The following is a 19,753-nucleotide window of genomic DNA, read 5'->3' on the forward strand; positions in this document are numbered from 1 at the left end:
AGTCTGTGTCTCTCTCAAGATGCTGTCATCTACCACTGTTACAAAATGTAATTTTTTAAATAATGTTCTGATGTTTCAGAAAGCAGAACCGTTCACGTGTTCAATCTTTCAAAATATTGAAAACAATATTTTGAAATTACTACTTGTAAGATTCTCAGAACCGTTTTGCTTGTACATGACACAATTTGTCTGTACAAAGGCACATCAAGTATCTCTTCTACCCATTTCTTCTGTTGGTTCACACAAAAATATGAATTCAATATCTCACTAATGATCATAAATTGGTACAAGATCAATCTGAATCATTGACAAAGCTGGAAATACAATGCAGATGATTTTTGACTCTGCATACACTGTGTAGAGTCAGATGTTTTAAGTTACATATATTTAAAATTTAGATATACAAAAATATATACATTAAGTTCTCTGCACAGAGCTAGTAAAAAAGTTTTAATGTAGGCTTGCTGAAAAGAAGCAAGGAATTTTGGGCTCCTGTGTTCAGAACTTAAGCTGTAAAGTATCCAGCTCTTTTATGTACATACTAACTTTGACTTTTTTTATGAAGTTATGGAAACAGACTACATGGTAAAGGGCCATTGCTGAGGAATAAATGATTCAAGTGTCTTTGAAAGACTACAAAAGGTAGATACTTTTAAGATTTCAGTGCTTTCTAAGGACTTACTTCATCCTAGAGATTATTCAGTGACTTAAAAATAATGCAGTGAAAATAACTACTACGAACTAAGTTCTCTCACAATGTTATATTAAAATAGCCAAATCTGCCAGCCATGCTGAGCATGCTGTGTGCCCAGGAATAATGGGCATATTGGGCCATTACATGTATGGCCCAGCTGCAAGAAAAACTAAATGTTGTATATTTAAAGATTTTTATTGGTTTTCAATTCATCTTAACCGTGAATGATCCTGATCTATTGAAAATTGCCTAGTGTGACAACTAAAATAATTTCAGGATTCAGAATTTGTAATATTACAGGAAAATATACCTACCCTCTAGCTATATGTTTTGGTTCTGTTTACTTTGATGTCAAGTTTCATTAGTGTTTTTTGGTATATAAACAAGGTCAGCCTGAGGTCAAGCGTAGCTAAGAACTCTGATTTGAGCAAGTAGAGCTAAAGTACTGGACCGTGTGATTGTACTCTTATTACTTCTTTTTTTTGTTCTTTTTTAAAATTTATTTATTTTTTAATCACATAGCAGTGAAGTCTAGATCTTACAAGTATTTCAAGAAATTGCATCTCTGTGTTCCATATTTTAAGGCTGGAGCTTAAGTATTGCTTTTTGGCCCTAGTTTGATGTGGTATTTACTTTGATACAGTATTACATCTGTACAGCACTATATTTCTTAGTCTTTTTAGCAGAAAGTTTGATCTGTGTTTAAATTCCATTTAATTCAGAAGTGCTAAATTTAGGGAGCTGTATAGAGGAGAATCTTTCTTAGTAAAATATCAGACATCCCATTTATGATATCTGTAAACGAAATAGAGGGATAACTCCATTTTTACATTTGTCTTATTCTGTAACTCAAAAGCTATTCAGAGATAGTCTCTTTAAATTTGGCTTCAAACTTTAGCTGAACTCATGTGTTTCCTTCCTTGTCCACTTGAAAGTTCCAGTGTAAGTAATTTGGTTATATCTCATGACGTCTAATAACAAGTTAGATTTTGGCCATACTGTGGTATATATCTGTTAGTCAAACTGCCTCCCAGTATCTGCTTTCTGGTAGAACAAACTGATTGCTACACTAGAATAAATCACCTTTTTTATATTAATATTATAATTTTTATGAGATATTTATAACTGCTGATCACTGCATTTTGAGGGCACCTCAGTTGTAGGTTTTTGTAACAAACTTACCAGGACATTAAGCAGTTCACATACACTTTATCCTGTATATATAACGTATGTTAATTTGGTTTTTTGCACATTTTTAAAATTTAGATTATCTTAGAGACTTGTTTCTCTCTGTCCCCCATAATTCTTGTCAGTTTATATTTAATTACTTGCAAGAACTGAAAAACAAAACCAGTCTGAAGTTCTCAGATGCTTATTGGCTTTCAAGATCCAAGATGGTGCTGGAGATGTGTAAAGAAAAACCTTGGAAAGCAATTTTGAGCACTTGTGGTGTCCATATTCCTTGCTGAAGCCCCAGTGCAGGCATGCTGCCTTTTCTAGGGGGAATGCACCGTTGGAACCTCTAGTGACTTAGCTGAGAGAATCAGAAGTAGAAGTAGGGAAAATGTTTTGGGGCCAAGTGTCAGTAAGAGCAGATGCATTTAAACTTTTTAGTTTTCATAGAAAATTTAGACGTTGTTTTGTTGTATTCTGTTGCTGAAGTATCTTGTAACACAACTTCTGAACTACAGATCATAACATCAGAGAACTGTAATAATTAATATTTAATAAAAATAACTTTCATGAATTGTTATAATCAAAATTTATCAGTTATATAAAATTCAGTCTGATGTAAAAATGACAGGTTTTTAGTTAATTGTCAATACCATAATTTTTGTTATTGTTTTTAGAACTTTCCTGATGTAGATGACGAAGGATACAGCATTAAACCAGAAGCAACACAGGATATCCTTTTCACTGTTACTGTGCCAAGTTGTTTGATGTTCCTACAATTCTTTATAGAGAGAAATTACTCACTATGAAGTGTTAAGTAAAGAAAGATGAATGACATTTATGCTTGTGTTGCAACTTTGTCTTACACCAAATTCAGTTCATTTTGAAAAAGCTATGAATGTATCTTAAATTCTGTATGTGTGCAAGTGTTGAAGATTAGATCAGATGTCTTGGGAACTTTAAGAGGACAGTAAAAAATAGAAATTAAAACAAAAGCCAGAACAAAAACTTTAAGGTAGCCATGCAGATCTCTCTCCTTGAAAAGTCTCAGAGAGTTTGTAAAGTTCGTAAAAAAACATGTGGAGTGGTTTTCTGTTCTATACCTGCATCCTTCCGTTTTTTTGTAACACCATGAAAATGATTGGGAGCTTGAGCAATGTAGAAATAGAATTTCTGTTATATCTGGTGTCATTATTTACACCACATGCTGTTTCCAATTGGTGCTTTTTGCTTTTACTGTCTTTTTAATAATAGCTTTCATATACGGAATAGATTTTGTTCTGAGCCATCTTTATAGAGGCTCAAGATTTTTCCCTGCTCTTCTTTTGGAGGAAAAATTCTTCTTCACTTTTTTTCCTACCATCACAGAGGAAAGCTCTACTTAAGAGCTGGGAATAATTGCTGTAGATCTAAGCAAGTCTAATATGTTAGCAAGATAGCTGATTTTTGGAAATGTATTCACTGAATTTTCTGGGTACTACAGATAAAAAGTAAGATTAGGCTGTGCAATTTCCTTAAATTGCAAAAACTTTTAGGCAGTTAACAGCACATTACAGGGGGCCAGTCCATCCTCAAAGCTTCCCTCTTTTTATCAAGTTTGCAGAACATGCCTCTAGTGCCCACAGTGAAGATTGCTGTAGTGATTGAAGCACTTAGTGTTCTCTCCTATTTACAAAATTAATATACAAGTGATAGACTTTGATCCAGTTTTGAGAAGAGCATTATTTCATGCCTTGCATATATTATGAAAGGGAGAGAAAAGTGAACAACATTCATGCTTGTGATGAATGATTCCTCTGGGGCATCCTTTCCTATATTATCTCTTTTTGTTGTGAAAAGAAGACAAAAGGCGTATATTCAGTGAAAAATATCAATGATTTGCAATCTGTCACCTAGGTAGTACTTCAGCTTCTGAAAGTCTTGACCAGATTCAGGAACTCATCAATTCCCTTCTTCTTTTCTTTCCTTAGCCTCCGGGAAGGGATATTTATTTTGTTGATGGGAACTCTTTAAGATAATTGTTGTAGGACATTATTTTACTATAATTACAGTCAGTCTTAATAAGTCTGACTTAAATCTGTGTTGAAAAAGCACTTTACAAGAACTGCCTGATTTGTAGGAAATTAATCTTGAAGGTCAGCAATAACTTTAAGATGAGATCTTTTGATTAAATTAAAATTACTTGTCTTTGGAACTTTCTTTTCTAGATATGCTCCGTTTTGATGGAACAGATATGCTGTAAGATGAAGACATTTGGCTTTTTCCTCAATGTAACTTTCAGATCCTTTCAATTGAAATGGATTTGGAATGTCTCTGGGGTTCAGGTTTAAGTCTTTGTTAGGGAATAGTTTGAAGGAATTTATTGCAAATGTCTGTCATATTTTCAAGTGAAAATAACAGAAGTGACTTACAGAATATGTATGCTTCCCCCAGGTGGTACAAAACTTTTATGTCTCAATAGAGGAAAATTGTCAAATTTTGTCTTGCCAAAACAAATGCATTTTTTAAGACTTAGCATAGCCCTTCTAGAGCTTTTGTTCAGTACAGCTCCTGTGCATATGAAGAGCCAAGGTTATATTTTCCTTATTTTGAGGGCTGAGTTGTCATTGTGATTCCTTTTTTTCCAAGCATGACAGTGCTTTAAGCAGCTGACATTGTTCTGTTTCTGTGAAGCCTTCTGTTTAACTGGCATCCTTTCTTGCAAAATCTTCAGTGACACAGTGCAAAAAGGGTAAGTAATGGTGGCTGCTTCTCTTTCCTCCACTATTAATGTTAGGTGCAGGTACTATGGACATTTCACTGCTCATTAAAAAGGCTAGGGCACCTCTTCACTTGGTTGAAAGGATTTCTACATTTTTCTTATGTGTGTTTGAGTCCGTGGTTGAGTCTTGCAAATCATAAATGTTGCTACTCTAGAGTCTTTAATTTAACCTGATACCTTCAAATATGCAGTTGTTCAGTTATATGGCAGATACTACCATTCTTCAGTTATATGACATCATGCTTTTCTGAATAAAGTCATCATTATGGAGATGAATGGAATAAAACTCTTGAATTTTAATTTAGAATTTTGGACTGTGGATATTTGTGAAACATCTGTATAAGTGTGAAAGAGGTCACTTAATATGAACATTTTGTGGACCATAATTATGAAGTAGATTAAGCAGATGAATTTGAAGTATTTCCACCTTAACTGAGAAAAACATACCAAAGAGAATCATTTCTATTCATCCAGTGATTCTGACTCTGAAGATGATGAACCCAGGAGGTTCCATGTAGAAATAAAACCTGTCCAACCAAATAACAGCTCTCAATATACTATGCCTTCCTTGGATGAATTAAAAGTATCTATAGGGAACATCACTCTTTCTCCAGCAATATCTGTAAGTTTTGTACCTTGTATTTTTAATGTGTAGAAAAGGGTTAGAGAATCTGTAGTGTAAACATATGTTTTACTGTTCAGAATTTATTCTAGGTTTAATGATTTTTTTTTTGTTCACTAGGTTGTTTTTGGTACACTTCATTGCAATATAACATCACGTACTTCTCTTTTCTCAGATTTAGACTTTCCTTTCAGTCTTGTGAGTGCTCAGTTTTTGTCTTTGTGCAGTGGCCACCACAAGACACTTGAATACATGGTGGAGTTAGCTGAGCATGTCTTTTAACATAATTTACTAATTTGTAATCAATAACATACAAGTCTTTTTAAACAGATCATATAATGTGAATATATGTAACATTTACAGTGCAGCTTTATTGATGTGTTCTGCCAATTCACCAAATAATCCTTTATACCACAAGATGATAAGTAGTATTAAAGTATGCTAGTACAACATTCAGATCAGAATAAGACTGGCTCTGATTTTAAGGAAAATAGTGTGCATAACATATTAAAATAATAATTTTTCTCTTTTTTCCCCCACCACATTTTGAAAGCAGAGGCACAGTCCTGTAAGTAGAGAATGGTTTTTTATTCCTGTTTTTAGTTAAAACCAAGTAAGTGAGGGGAGTTATTGAGAAAACATTAGAAATATTTCTTTTCATATATACCATGTGATATAGAAGCTGTTTAGTTTTACTGCCCCAGCCAGTAAAGAGATTTAATAATACTGCTCCCTTTGTCAGTTCTACAGTATTCATTCCTGCCTTTTCTTACTGGTGTGGCAGGTGTGCACTGGTTGTTCTGTCATGGGTCATGTTCCATGGTCTTCTGCAAGCTCATAATGTTTTGCCTGACATTGAAAGCAAAGTATCTCACAGGAAGTTGAGTGGAAATAAGAACCCTGGGACTATTAACTGTTTTATTTTACAGTTAGTAGAAGAATTTATTCCTAATTACTTTTTCCTGTTTCAGGCACAAATGAATCAAAATTCATCCAGTAAGTGTGAATCTTTTAGTTTATGCTAGTTTTTTAACGTAGCATGAAAGTAGATTTTTTTTTAATTGTTGAAGAAATAAGCTTCTTAAATATCAGTATTTTAAGTGGAAAAAATATTTCCCTTGTCAGTTTTATATTCCTCTTCTTTATCTACATACTTGACTGTTCACTGTTGTGGGGACCAGACAAGCATGTCTCTGACAGTGATGAGGTACACATCCAAAAGCCAAAGGGGGTACTCCATGGAAAAAACTCCTGTGCAGGTTCTTAAAACCCTTCCACCTGCTCAAGTTTAGTACGATTCACAAACCAGCAAAACACAGTGTCTCTATTTGTATGATATAAAATATGGCCATAGAGGTAGAGGACAGAGCACTGATTTCTAGCCTTTAGGGTTTTTTCAGTGGGAAACCAGGACAAATTTGCTGAAGAACAGTATTGGTGTAAACAGTAAAGCAGTATAATTCGAGGAAGAAATTTCAAGTGAACAACACTTCCTCACACAATGAAATGCTCTGTGTAGTCTTTTATTTCAGGAGTATCTAAATTTAAACTTTCAGAAATAATATGTTTTCTTTTTTCTATTTTAATATTTCATTATGAACTGCCAACAATAACATTTACTGTCTTTTTATAACAAAACTGAAATTTTTATTTTATAGTTTCACACTTTTGGTGATAATGCTGTATGTTTTTCTTAGGTGAAGAGTTAACAAAATCAAAGCTTTCTGCTCCATCTAATGAGTAAGTTCAAATTAAAAATCGTGTCAAATGCAATTCTGCAGGAATTTGATCTTATTTTTCTTATACTCAGAAACTCATTAAAAATAACAGCTGACTCCTATTTGAAGTTGGTCATCTATTGCATTATAAGATTTAAGAATGAATTATGTAAACATGGAGATTTCTGTTAACTTGTTTGCCCCTTTTAATACATTTGCTTTATTGTGATCTGTCAGTTGATATTTATAATTACATGATTGTGCAAGTTTTTTTTTATTAAATTCTCAGTTTTTAAATAAGACATGTTTTGTTTCTATTCTATAGTGTTCCATGGTAAAGAGTTTAAGATTGCAACCCCCCAGTTGCATCCATTCCTTATATGTATATATACTGAAATAAATGGATTTGAAGATGAAGGTCCTTGAAAATGACAGTCATTTAACTGATATCATGAAGTATGCCCACACAGAAACTTGCACCAAGGTGTCAGCTCAGATAGTCTCCTTATGTGTGAATCAGTTCTTTGACCTGCAATTTGTAATTTTTTTCCTTTTAGATACAAAGAATAACTAATATGGACAAAGTGGTCAAATGTTTTTATCATATTATTGAGGGACTTTTTACAAGGGCATGTAGTGATAGAACAAGGGAAAATGGCTTTCAGCTAAGAGTAGGTTTATATTAGATATTAGGAAGAAATTCTTTTCTGTGAGGGTGGTAAGGCACTGGAACAGGTTGCCCAGAGAAGTTGTGGATGCCCCATCCCTGGAAGTGTTCAAGGCCAGGTTGGATGGGGCTCTGAGCAACCTGGTCTAGTGGTTAGATGTCCCTGGCCAGGTTAGGGTGGTTGGAACAAGCTTTTTAAAGATCCCTTCTAACCCGAACCATTCTGTGATTATTATCTTTATCACATTATCAAACTACTGAAGTTGATTTGACTTTTATGAATGCATACATCTTTCATTTATATTCCAATTGTAACTCTTAACATAGAAAGGGGAACAGTGACCTCCTGGCATGGGATCCACTCTTCAGCAGTTCTCTTGAATCTTCCTCTTCAGTTTCCTTGGCATCCTCATCCTCCTCAGGTAAAATATTATTAGTAAATAATGTTTTCTCTATATACTTGAGGATGTTCTGGTGTTGTTTTTTTAGTTATTGCAAGGGGATGTACTTTGACTATAAAATGAAAGAATTTTATAAGGCAGTATACTACCTTAGAAGTATTACACAACTGAGGATACAAGGCTTTCAAGCTAGAGAGCAAGATGCAAGAGGGAGTGCTACAGACCTTAGGAAAATTCTGTCTTTCTTCGTCCTTTCTTACTTTCCAAAAAAATGCTTACCATGTAGAATGTAATCCTGTTATGTTCTGCTGGTAGAGCTGGGAGATTAAATGGAGGGTGTTGCAGCAACTGTGAGACATGCTGACCTTTCACAATGAATAGGGATGAGTTTCTTCTTTCCGGGAAAGTTGATTGAGCTGTGTAATATAAAGGCATTGCACAGCTTTGCCGTGAGGAATTTGTTTCCTGTAGTTAACAATGATTGTTAGATGTGCATAATCCAGGGGCAGATGGATAAAAATGGCAGGACTGAGACATGAATTAAGGTGAGATCCTGAGAACAAGGGTACTGGGAAAAAAAGGATGGTCCATGGAGTGTGGGAAGTGGAGCGTAAGGGCTTTTCTTGCATGGGAATTTTGGGGTGCGGGATATTAGTGTGGGCAGAACACTGGCAGGCTTTCCTGAAACTTGGTCTTTGCAAAAAATAGTTCCATAGTTCTTTTCCATCTACCTACTGCGTATCTATTTCCCAACCTTTGCTTTCTTAATGTAGACACTTTTTTCCTCCCACGTGCCTAGGAAAGGAAGTGTGTTTGCTGATTATTTTTTTTAACTAGGTATTAATACTCAAAAAAAAACGTAATAGACCTCCATTCTTTGTTCACGATTATGGCTTTCTAGCTGTTTTCCTCTATGCTTGATCATACTTGAAGATCAGATTGAAGAACAGTAAGAAAAATACATATATCAATAGGAGAATTATGAAAAACTGGTGTTAATTCTTGGCTTTAGTAACATTCTTTTAGCAAAAATCTGTATCGCTATGTAATCCTTTGGGTTTTATGTAGAACTTAATCTTTCACTACAAATTCTTGTCCCTTAAAAATTATGGTCTTAACAAATCTGGCTTATAGAATTCATTAGATCATCTCATTCTCACTTAGGTAACTGGTCAGTAGTATTGGCTAGTGAATCCACATGTGTGATAACACATCTAAGAATAAATCATATAGAGACAGATATTATTGACGTATTCAGAAAAGAAATGGTGCTTTATCAAAATAATCTGTTTTGCTAGCTTTGATCTGGTGTTGCAGTCTGCAGAGAAAGGCAGAGAGTACCTAATTTGTTGTGCTGGTGGTTGCTGCTGTGTTCAGGTGTTTATTGCTGTGCCAGGATGGGAAGTCAGAGCAGGTTAGGAAATCTTCATACAGTCCCTCCTGGCAGCAGAACTGTGGAGGAAGGTAGTCTCTGTCTGTTGAATAGTGACAGAGATCTGTTACATCCTCTGTAGCCGTATCTGGCAGGGAGTCATCTACCCTAGTCCTCATGCCCATGACCCTTATGCACAGAGCCCTAGGCTTCACTGAACTTGATGGAATACGGTGTCCTGTGGACATAAGTCAAGTTTAGATACATCTGTGCCTTCGCAAACTTTATCTACGAAATAATTATTTCAAGGATTGTTGTTCTAGAACTTAACTAGATGTTTAGCCTTGTGAAATAATCTGTGGAGTTAAGTAGAAAGTAAGTGTTCTCAAGAATAACAAATTACTAATACATTTGGGGAAAAAACAACTGGATCTTTGTACTGGTTAAATAGAGTTCAAATGCTTACTAACCTGCAATTTAGTTCTAAAGACTTTTGAAAAATACACAACTTTGATCTGATTGTATTTTCCTTTAAATCCATGTTTTATCTTCAACTTGAAGATTCATGTAAGTAAACTGATGCTTAAAGCTTTGAAAATCTCAATCCAAAACTTACATAAATTAGTTTTTTGAATACATCATATCTGTATATAATGATATAGCATGCCTCACAGAGAACTTTATTTTTTTTTTTCTGTTTAAACATTTGTTTAGCTGTTGTTTCATAACTGTGTTAATCATTGAACACTCAAACTACCATGGCATTTGAGCAGACAGTGGTTTATGCAGCACAGAAGTTGTCTTTGGTCATCCATGAATAATCCTGCTTTATTAGAAGCTTAAGATAACTTTGTTATCTTGAACAAACACAACAGACATTTTTTAGCCAGCTCTTGATAATGTAAAAATGCTTCTTTTTCATTTTCTTCCTTATTTTCATCCTTATGTATTTTTAAAATAGTTTTTGACATTTCCACATTGTTTTTAAATAGGATTTACTGTAGTGTTTTAAAGCCTTTGAATAATATTTAAAGTATCTGTTAGAGAGGGAAAACTGTGTTAAAACTCTAATGTTTATGTGGACTTAGAGAATGTACTTGTTCATGGCAAAATAGCCATGGTCCTGTAGAGAAGACAATTGTACTTTTGACCTGAACTTTTAAATGTATTTCTCTTTTTTCATTTCCTGTGTCACTCTGCTGTTGCTCCTCGCTCTGCCAATCTGCAAGATGTTGAGAATTGCCTAACCTTGCATTTTCTGCTTCTATTGTGATCTCGTGCAACAGGCAACAGCAAGTGCAGGGAGTACTTGTGGAAAACTCATTTTTTCAGCAGTCTGAAGACAATAGGATAAGAGAGGAAAAACCTGGGGTGTATGATCCCTCATCTGTATTGTTACTCATTAGACACAGGTTGATACAGACAGAATAAATATCAGACCGGATCATGTAATTGCATTGTCTTCACTTACCTGAAACCCAGTTCTGTTGGGCCTTTCTTTTACAAGTGTTAGGGCTAAGAGGACCAAAATGTTTGGAATGAACAGGATAGATTTGATTAAATAACTTTGAAAGAAATTAAAAGCAGAAAGCTGTAGAGAGGAACCAAAAATGGATGAGGATGCAAGAAGGAAAAGACAAAGATTAGAGGAAATTAAATCAGAGCAGGGAGGAAGTAAGAGGAATAAAGAAGGTCATGAGAAGTAGTCTTAAATGAAGAGATAGACAGTAAAGTATTTTTTATGTGCTTGAAAAATGGAAAGTGATGTGGTTGGCAGTATGAATAAAGTACATGTGATGTGTCACTAGTGCTTTTTTTTCTTTTATTTGTAAGTGGGGCAATTTTTAGCCTAGTAGAGCAATTGTTTTTTCATGCTGGCTAGTAATCCTCCTGCAGGGGATATTAGATACTTTTTTGAATATTGAAAGTTTTATCTTTTCAGTATCGTTCCTAGTTTCAATTCTTCCTTTTTCCTTCAGCTACCCTAAAAGAGCACAGTAGGAGCTCCTCCTCATCTACCACTGATTTGGCTGGGTGTAGAGTTTCTCAGTCTTTGCTTGGACACCAGACAGACTCAGGGTCTACAAGCACATCCTCACCAGACTTTACCATTAGCACTTTGTGCAAATCTAGTGTTACAGCAGCACCATCAGGGAGTACCAATACTTTATGCTGTGTTTCACAGTCTCAGAGTCAGTGGATTTCCTTTGCTGATGAACTTCTTACAATTAGACACACAAGCACAGAGGAGAAGGAACCCCAAAGATTGCATTTTAAAACTGAAAATGCCTGCCTTGCCTCCTCTGCTTGGCTTGGGAATTCTTCCAACAGCTGTGCTTCTGAGGATCAAAGAGACCTTTTCAGTAACACTATATGCCATGAACAATTATTCATTGAAGAAACTGGCACTGCTGCTGAAATATCTTCCGCATCATCTTCAACATTACTGGACTATAGTTTAGTGTCCTCTTGTGCTCATACAAATAAGGGTATGGCAAGCATGCATTCTGTACTGCTCTTTGCTAATAACTGACTACAAAAAGCGAGCTTCAGACTCATTTTTAGTTTTGTTATTATTGCTCACCTGATGCTAAAATTAACACGTCTTCTTAATTAGAATGTACTAAACTGCTTGCTAGCACCAATTTCCTTGAAAGTTTAATAAATAAATAATAAAGTAAATATTCAGCTTGAAACAAGAAGAAAATTCAAATTATTCATTTCAAGGCATTGCTTTCTCTTAACTATGCAGTGTTTCTTTTCTAGAAATGGGATTGTGTTTTTGTGGGATGTTAGACAGCAGTGAGATCTCAAAGATTAAGTAATTGAATTTGCTAAACCAATTATTTTTACATACAAACCCCCATGACTGCTTGGTATAAAGTCACTTGAGAGCAATGAGAAAGCCCATGATGCTGTTTTTCAAGTAACTTTTCAGGGTATCACATGGCACTATTTTAAAAGCACTTATAATTAGTGCTAAATCTTAGACCATGGCACTTGTAAAATAGGAGCTTCTAGTCAAAACATCACTTCCAGTTATTCTATTCAAGTGAGTAAGTATTTATGTTCGGTGTGATATTTTAATACTTATTTTCTTAAATTTGCTTTCTTCCAGCGAGGCCCACCACTCCTCTTTCTGTAGGCACCATTGTACCTCCTCCAAGGCCTGCTTCAAGACCAAAGCTGACTACCGGGAAACTTAGTGGGATTAATGAAATAGTATGTATTGATTGGTTTTTGGGGTTTTTTTTGTTCTCCATTGTGACTTGATTTCCAATACACCATTCATTTACACTGTTACTCTGTAAGTGGAGTTACTTTCTAGCCAATGTTCTAAGAATCACATAAGCAGATTTTCAACATCTCCAGATAGGCATGGAAATTGTTTATGACAATTATGTTACTAGAACGGGTAATTCTTAACAGAAATAAAAAGGTCCAAAACATAATTTTTTGTATCAGCTGAATGTTTTTAATTGAGCAAATCAATAATTTGATAATGAAAGGATGGCACATGCATAAGATTGAAATTTTCAAAATGGGAAATACTAGCAAAGTTATTTACAAAGCTCCATTGTTTTAGGGGTACCATCAATGCTTTGGGGAATGAGTGGTATTGAGTAGATCTTTATCAGTCATGTGTTGACAAAAGTAGCCCTGCTGTGACTTCTCCCTGCCCTTGGTGCTGAGAGGGGAGGTGGCAGATCACAGCAGTCGCCCATCAGGATAGTGAGAGATTGCACGCTGCCTGCATCTGCTCGCTGCCTGCAGTGCACGTTCACCTGCCAGTAAGGCAGTGCAGGTTCACCTGCCAGTAAGGAATGTGGTAAAGAATGCAAATAACCAAACAGCCTATCAGACCAGGCCATACTTAATTTCCTCTGTGATTATTAGTATTCTGTGTGTTTCACTTGACTTACTGACTTGGAAAAACATTCCTGTGGTAAGATCCTCTTACTGTATTTCAAAGTAGCAAGGTGTAGGGATAGGTACAATTTCGGAAGAATTTGTAACGGCAAGCTAGAACTCATTTCACTTAGGAAGACTGCAAAATGCCTTCTCAAAAGGGTTAATTTTTTTTCCCTTCTGCAGTCAGAGGGAGTTCCAGAGGGGGAGCTGTGTTCTCTCTTTCTGCTATGCTAGAGAGTTAACCCTCACAAACATGTACAGGGCCACAGCAGCCCAGAGAAGGTGGGAAGGACAGGGAGGAGAAGACAAGAAGCCCTGGGGAGGGTGGGGCCTTGCCTTTTCTCCCAGTGCTTCTACAGTACTGTGAGGTTTTTATAAGTTTTTCATGTTCTGGCCTTCTCATTCCACTGCCTTGGCATTTCTGGGGACACCTGCATATCTTACTTTACACAGGGTACTGTCACCTAATTCTTTTTATAAATAAAATTTTGATCTCATGCTTTGACAAAACTAAAACATTTTCAAACTGTTTTGCTTTCCTGTAGGGTCAGAATAGGGTTCATTTTGAGATTCTTTTCTCATTCCAATATAAAATGGGAGTAATCGCTCTCAGTCCAAGGAATCTGTTCTTCATGTCATCATTATTAAATAAAAGAATTTATCTGGTAGTGTTCTGCTATAAAGAATGATCCTGCACAAAGCTACATTCATTTTATACTGTTGTTTTAGAAATTGATTATTATCTGGATACAAGTGGGAGATTGTCAGTTGTCTTCATTATGTGTCAACTCCTTTTACAATTCCCATAGTCTATCAAAGCCACATAAAACGGAGTGGGGAGGAGTGGGGGGTGAAGAGTTACTGTGACGTCCCACCCATAGGGGGAAGGAAGCACCCAAGATTCATAAATGCTTGTGGTTGAAAGAAATAAAAGTCAGAGGGTCCACAAAAACTCACGAAGCTTTATTATTAAATTATACATTTGTCATTGAAATTGGTATGCTGGTCCCTGACTTACTATACAAGCATCTGGCAATGGGCCTTGGGTAAGGGGTAAGATAAAAAGAAAGAGAGAAAGGAAGACATTAAGTAAAGAGGAAGAGAGAGAAACAAAGAGAGAAAAAGAGATCACCAGTCCTGGTTCCAGTGTCAGTCCAGCCAATGGGATGTCCAGGTTCATGGGGGCACCACCTGGGCTTCGTGGGGGTACCGTTTTTATAGATGTTTCCCCCCCGAAGACAGGTTTCTCACTTTCTGTGCAAATTAGTTATCATAGGCAGTCTGTTCTTTCAGACCTCTCTGGAAATGGGTTGGAGGGCTTTGTAAGTCTTGGATGGTCTTGATCCCCCCCTGCAGTCCATGCCCACTTCTCAGCCTGCACTTGTGTGGTACTCCATTGTGCTTATCTCCAGGAAACAGAGCAAAGATGTTTGTCCCAGAAGAGTACTGTCCTACCTCCACATGGCCCCTTCTCCAGCCACATCTTTTTCTTTCTCACGGAGTGTTATTAGTAACAATGCTTGATTATTACTGACAGTCCTTGTCTGTTATTACCAACAATCCTTGGTTGGCTCCACAGTCATCCAGCTATCGGTGTTTTAGACATACACATTTGTCCCTTGTCTTCTGGGATTCTACAGTTACTCTGCCCAAATGATGCTTCAGGGTTTTCAGTACCTTTTGGATAAGTTAATCCCAATATCATCATTGGTTAAATACCTTAACAATTCAGTGAATCATAAAACCATCCAGAGATCTAGAATGGAAGAGACTTTAAATTCCCTAGGCTAACTTGCTTAAAGAAGGGCTGACTTCAAAATTACATCAGATTGCTTAGGCACATGCTGAGTTTTAAAAATCTCAAGTGGGAGATTTTACAATCTGCCAATATGGCAACCTGTCCCAGGATTTAACTACAAGGTTGCAAGAAAGAATTTTTCGCAAAGTCCAGCTGAAATTTCCTTTGCAATAGCTCTTGTATCTCTTAGAAGAACCTGATTGTGATTTCTTTGTGTACCTGCTTTTGCCTAATGAGAGACTACTAATAGTTCTCTCCTTAGGTTTCTGTTCTCCAGGCTGAACAAACTCTGGTCCTTCAGCCTGTTCCTCTCTCTCCTGTACTCCAGTCCCAACTATTTTAGTAGCCTTCTGCTGGTCTTACTTCCAATTCATTATTAGCTGTGCTTTAGCTTTCTAAATCCATGTTCGCTGCACACATGCACAGTAGTCTGTAATCTTAGGTTCTAATACTGTGTTATATCACTACTATTGACAGGCTGCTAAATAATCAAATATATTAGACTTGACTACTCCATCAAAAAAATTTATAATCTGTGAAATAATGGAATTCATTCCAATGGAAAATGTGGGTTCTCTGTTTTACACTTAAAACTAGGGTAGATAAAGCATTAAAGGAACTATGTTGAGAAACATTATGAAATTGTTTGGGGCATGAAATTAAGAACTTTTCTATTTATAGTCCTTTTTTTGTCTCTTTAAAACCACTTTGTGTTATATTCTTGTAATCTCTTTTGTTCAGCCTAGGCCATTCAGCCCTCCGTTGACCTCTAACTCAAGTCCACCTCCAGCAGCTCCTTTGGCACGTGCAGAGAGCATTTCTTCTATATCCTCTTCTGCTTCTCTCAGTGCAGCAAACACACCTACAGTTGGTAAGTTTAATTAACCATTTTATCTTATTTTAGAAATAGGATAACTCTACTACTAGGTTGCACCTGTTAGGAAAACCATTTGTTGGAGTTCGTTTTTTCATATGCAAGTCTAGGTACTTCTAGCATCCTTTGCAATACCTGCTTCTAAATGACACCAAGAGACATGAAAGTGGATTCAATTAGATTAGACTGTAGATCCAATTATAGCATGTTCTTTAGAAAAATATTATTCGGAATTGATATTCCATTAATTCCTATTTGGTATGCTTGTATATCCATCAAGTACAACATGTTATCATGTATTTTTTCAGAAGATGTTATTATATAGGTGCAGAAATATTTTGGGATGCTGAAAAATTTGAATGAATGTAAAGGTTCATGAAAGTGAGTTCTTTTATGCTCTTTTAATTTAATTTGTTGTCCTGTAATTCCAGTTTCCAAAAGTAATCTAATGCATCTTTTTCTTCAAGTTTGTTAAGTATATAAGCTAAACAGGGGTGTTTAGTAAAAACAAAACAAACAAATAAGCAAAGAAGACTAAGATGAAAAGCTAATTCATCTTCATGTGTTGACACTAATTTCAGATGGTTTTCTCTTGTTTTTAAAGGATAGGCCTTCAGTTTTGATATTTGGTTACAACAAATGAAAAGGATATAGAGAGAGTTTTTTTTAGTTAGTGGGGTTTTTGTTAGGTTGGGGGGCACTGGGGTTTAAAACATTTTAACTTGTTTATGTAGCAGAATTGAATTGTTTCATTCCTGAACACTATTACCTCTTTAGTCCCAAGTTAAATAAGATTCTCAAGTTATTGTTCAGTTATCTGTGAATGTTATATGCCAAGGATTCCTCACTCAGGCTTAGCAGCTCAGGAGAGCATTTTTGCAGCTTCCAGTGGGAGTTCTGCACTGAAAGCAATGCAGCTGTTTCCACCTTGTGCAGGAGCAAAGCTACTAAGTTCTGCCCAACCTTAGCTCCTACGATTTACTGTACACCAGTTTCACAAATGCTGAGAAGCATCACAGAAAGAAAACTGATATTTTGGTTGCCAAGTCCATCCAGGCTCACATCCTCAGGCCTCAGCTCTGGTGCCAAGGAACCAAAAATTTGTGGCAGGAGCATCAATATCCCCAGCTCTCAGTGTGTGCATGTTGTTGGAGACAGTGAAATCATGAGGTGAGGGAGGAGGTAAGGAGGTGTGTGCTGACACCGAGGTTTGACATGGTTATTAATCTGGACTAGGAAAAATAAATAAGGCCAGTTCCATCTGCACTGACTGTATGAAATAGTCCTGGAAAAAGGGGAAGGTCAGTGCAGAGAGCTGAAAGACTTTGGGGCATGAGAATATACTCTGCAATACTGTATGTATTCTTTTGACTTTTGCACAGTCCAGTGTTTCCTGTACCCATTTGTCCTGAATAATGGAGAGTTGACTTTTATTGTCTTTATCCAAGAGAACTTTAAGGCATGCATAATTGAGTGTTTCTTTTATGCTTTAGCCTTAATTTAATTTGTGAAGTATTTTTTTAATACGTTCTTTTTTAACATCTATTTTTGCTTGAAATATTTTGTTTTCTTGCAATGTTTTGTTTCATTTAAATGTAATAGAGGATGATCTTTTGATTCGAAATCTTCCTACAATTGAAAAGCTTTGTGGGACACCACCAGGTATTGTACTCAAAGCAGATTTATGTCTCAACTAATCATCCTAATTCACTACATCTAATAAAATTGTATTTCTTTTGAAACAAGTTTCTCTAGATGGTATCTGGCAGATACAAATGGCTTGAAATCTCAACTACTTAACAAGTTATATGTTTCTCAAATCACCGAAACTTGATATAACCACTTTTATATAAATGTAATCTTCTGCCTATCCCCTTCCCTGCTCCGCAAACAAGCTGAAACTTGGCCTTGCTTCTTCAGTTTGTCATTACTACTTTCTTTCAAGTAAAGTGAATATATTTTTAACTTGACAATCCTTATTCTCATAACACAAGTAGATAAAAATGTCTGTATATTTACATAGAATACAAATCTTTGAATATAGACATAATAAAGGTCACACTTTCTTAAAATAAACTTTATTTTCATGACAGCTGTTTAGCCAATATTAAAATTGTCTGAATCTTTTTTCCTAAACTTAACTAAGACCATTTGATCAGGTTTATTCATTTGCCCTTTTTATGACCAATGATGCAGTCTTTTGCTCTGTAGTTTTGGTCTGCACCTTGAGAATGTCAATGCAACCATTTGTATGGTTGTGTCACTAGCTCTTATGTCAGCACAGCTCAGGGGCTGGTAGTGGTGGTCAGGCTGAGGTAGGTGTCAGGGCGTTTAAGCCAGCTTTCCTGTCACTGCCAAAGGTGGTAGAACTGGAACTTTGCGCTGGGCTTCAGCCTGAGCTGGAGCCATGACACCTTGGTGGAGCTCTGTGATATCCTGTTCCTCTGAGACCTCACAGCAGACATGGAAGACCCTGAAGCTGGATATTGCTGCATTGAATTGTATTTTCAGCAGCAAGGCAACAAAAGGATGACTTCCAGAGTTAGATTAAGCAGTTACATTTGTTTTATAGAATGGAATGATAGAATCATGAAGGTTGGAAAAAAACCCCAAGATTATCAACCATTGACCAGTCACTACCATGCTAATTAAACCATAGCACTAAGTGCTCCAATTGTTTCTTGAACACCTCCAGGGACAGTGACTCCACTACCTCCATGGGCAGCCCATTCTAAGTGGAGAAATTCTTCCTGATGTCCAACCTGAACCTCCCCTGGCCATATCCTCTTATTCTGTCAGTAGTTTCCTGTGAGATGAAGCTGACTCACAGCCTTGCTCCTTTCAGGTCGCTGTAGAGAGTAATAAGGTCTCCTCTGAGCCTGCTTTTCTCCAGGCTGAACAACTCCAGCTCCTTCAGGTGCTCCTCATAGGACTTACTCTCTAGACCCTTCATCAGCTCTGTTGCCCTTCTCTGGACACACTCAGTGTCCTTCTGGGAGTGAGAGGTCCAGAACTGGACACGGTGTTCAAGGTGCAGCCTCACCAGTGCTGAGTACAGGGGGACAATCACTGCCCTGGTCCTGCTGGACACACTATTGCTGATCCAGGCCAGGATGTCACTGGCCTTCTTGGCCACCTAGGCACACAGCTGGCTCATGGTCAGCCGCTATGGACCAGCACACCCGGGTCCTTTTCTGCCAGGCAGCTTTCCAGCCACTCTTCACCCAGCCTGTAGCACTGCCTGGGTTTGTTGTGACCCAAAGGCAAGAGCTGGCACTTGACCGCATTGAATTTATAGCAATTTATTTGTTTCAATTTATTGGTTTTTAGGAGAATGCATAGATTTTTATGAATCAAAGAGTGACCAACAGTGGAAACAGAGCACATAAAAGAGAAGATATCTCATTTGTAATCCCCCAAATAGAACTCAGAGAAATATGTATTTGCTGTGGTGTTTCCTAAAAAAAAGTAAAAGCAATGTTAGTATTTCTAATGAATTTCACTCTGCAGTCAAGAAAACAGTATTTGTCTTTTACCGATAGGAATAATAATTAATATATCTGCATTACTTGCATGATATTCAAATATCAATATAAAAATGTGCACAAGGCCATTAAGTAAAAGATTTAAAAATAATTTATACTCCTATATGCAAGGTAATCCTATCTGCTCTGCAATGGTTTGTTGTTCCTTTTTAAATTGGGGGAAAAAGACAGTAGAATAGCTCAGCAACTGTATTACTACCTTCATTGAGTGGATAT

The 19,753-nt window shown here is 36.5% G+C and overlaps 1 protein-coding gene across 10 annotated transcripts in view; it reads left to right on the plus strand.

Annotated features, from left to right (window-relative positions):
- The window catches only part of FCHO2 (FCH domain only 2), a 79,605-nt gene that overhangs the window by 47,311 nt on the left and 12,541 nt on the right, over positions 1–19,753 (plus strand). For 3 of the 10 annotated variants that reach the window (XM_027671567.1, XM_027671574.1, XM_027671575.1), the window contains exons 12-20: positions 2,545–2,599; positions 5,072–5,250; positions 5,804–5,818; positions 6,222–6,246; positions 6,948–6,990; positions 7,963–8,057; positions 11,388–11,897; positions 12,527–12,630; positions 15,860–15,989. In XM_027671567.1, coding sequence (XP_027527368.1) covers positions 2,545–2,599; positions 5,072–5,250; positions 5,804–5,818; positions 6,222–6,246; positions 6,948–6,990; positions 7,963–8,057; positions 11,388–11,897; positions 12,527–12,630; positions 15,860–15,989 — 1,156 coding nt within the window. Of the gene's footprint in view, positions 1–2,544; positions 2,600–5,071; positions 5,251–5,803; positions 5,819–6,221; positions 6,247–6,947; positions 6,991–7,962; positions 8,058–11,387; positions 11,898–12,526; positions 12,631–15,859; positions 15,990–16,844; positions 17,175–19,753 lie in introns of all 10 variants that reach the window. The other 7 variants (XR_003532263.1, XR_003532262.1, XR_003532264.1 and 4 more) reach the window with 7 other exon arrangements.

Source organism: Neopelma chrysocephalum, unplaced genomic scaffold, assembly GCF_003984885.1.
Source record: "Neopelma chrysocephalum unplaced genomic scaffold, ASM398488v2 Primary Assembly neopelma1_97102, whole genome shotgun sequence".
In the NCBI taxonomy this organism is placed as follows: domain Eukaryota; kingdom Metazoa; phylum Chordata; class Aves; order Passeriformes; family Pipridae; genus Neopelma; species Neopelma chrysocephalum.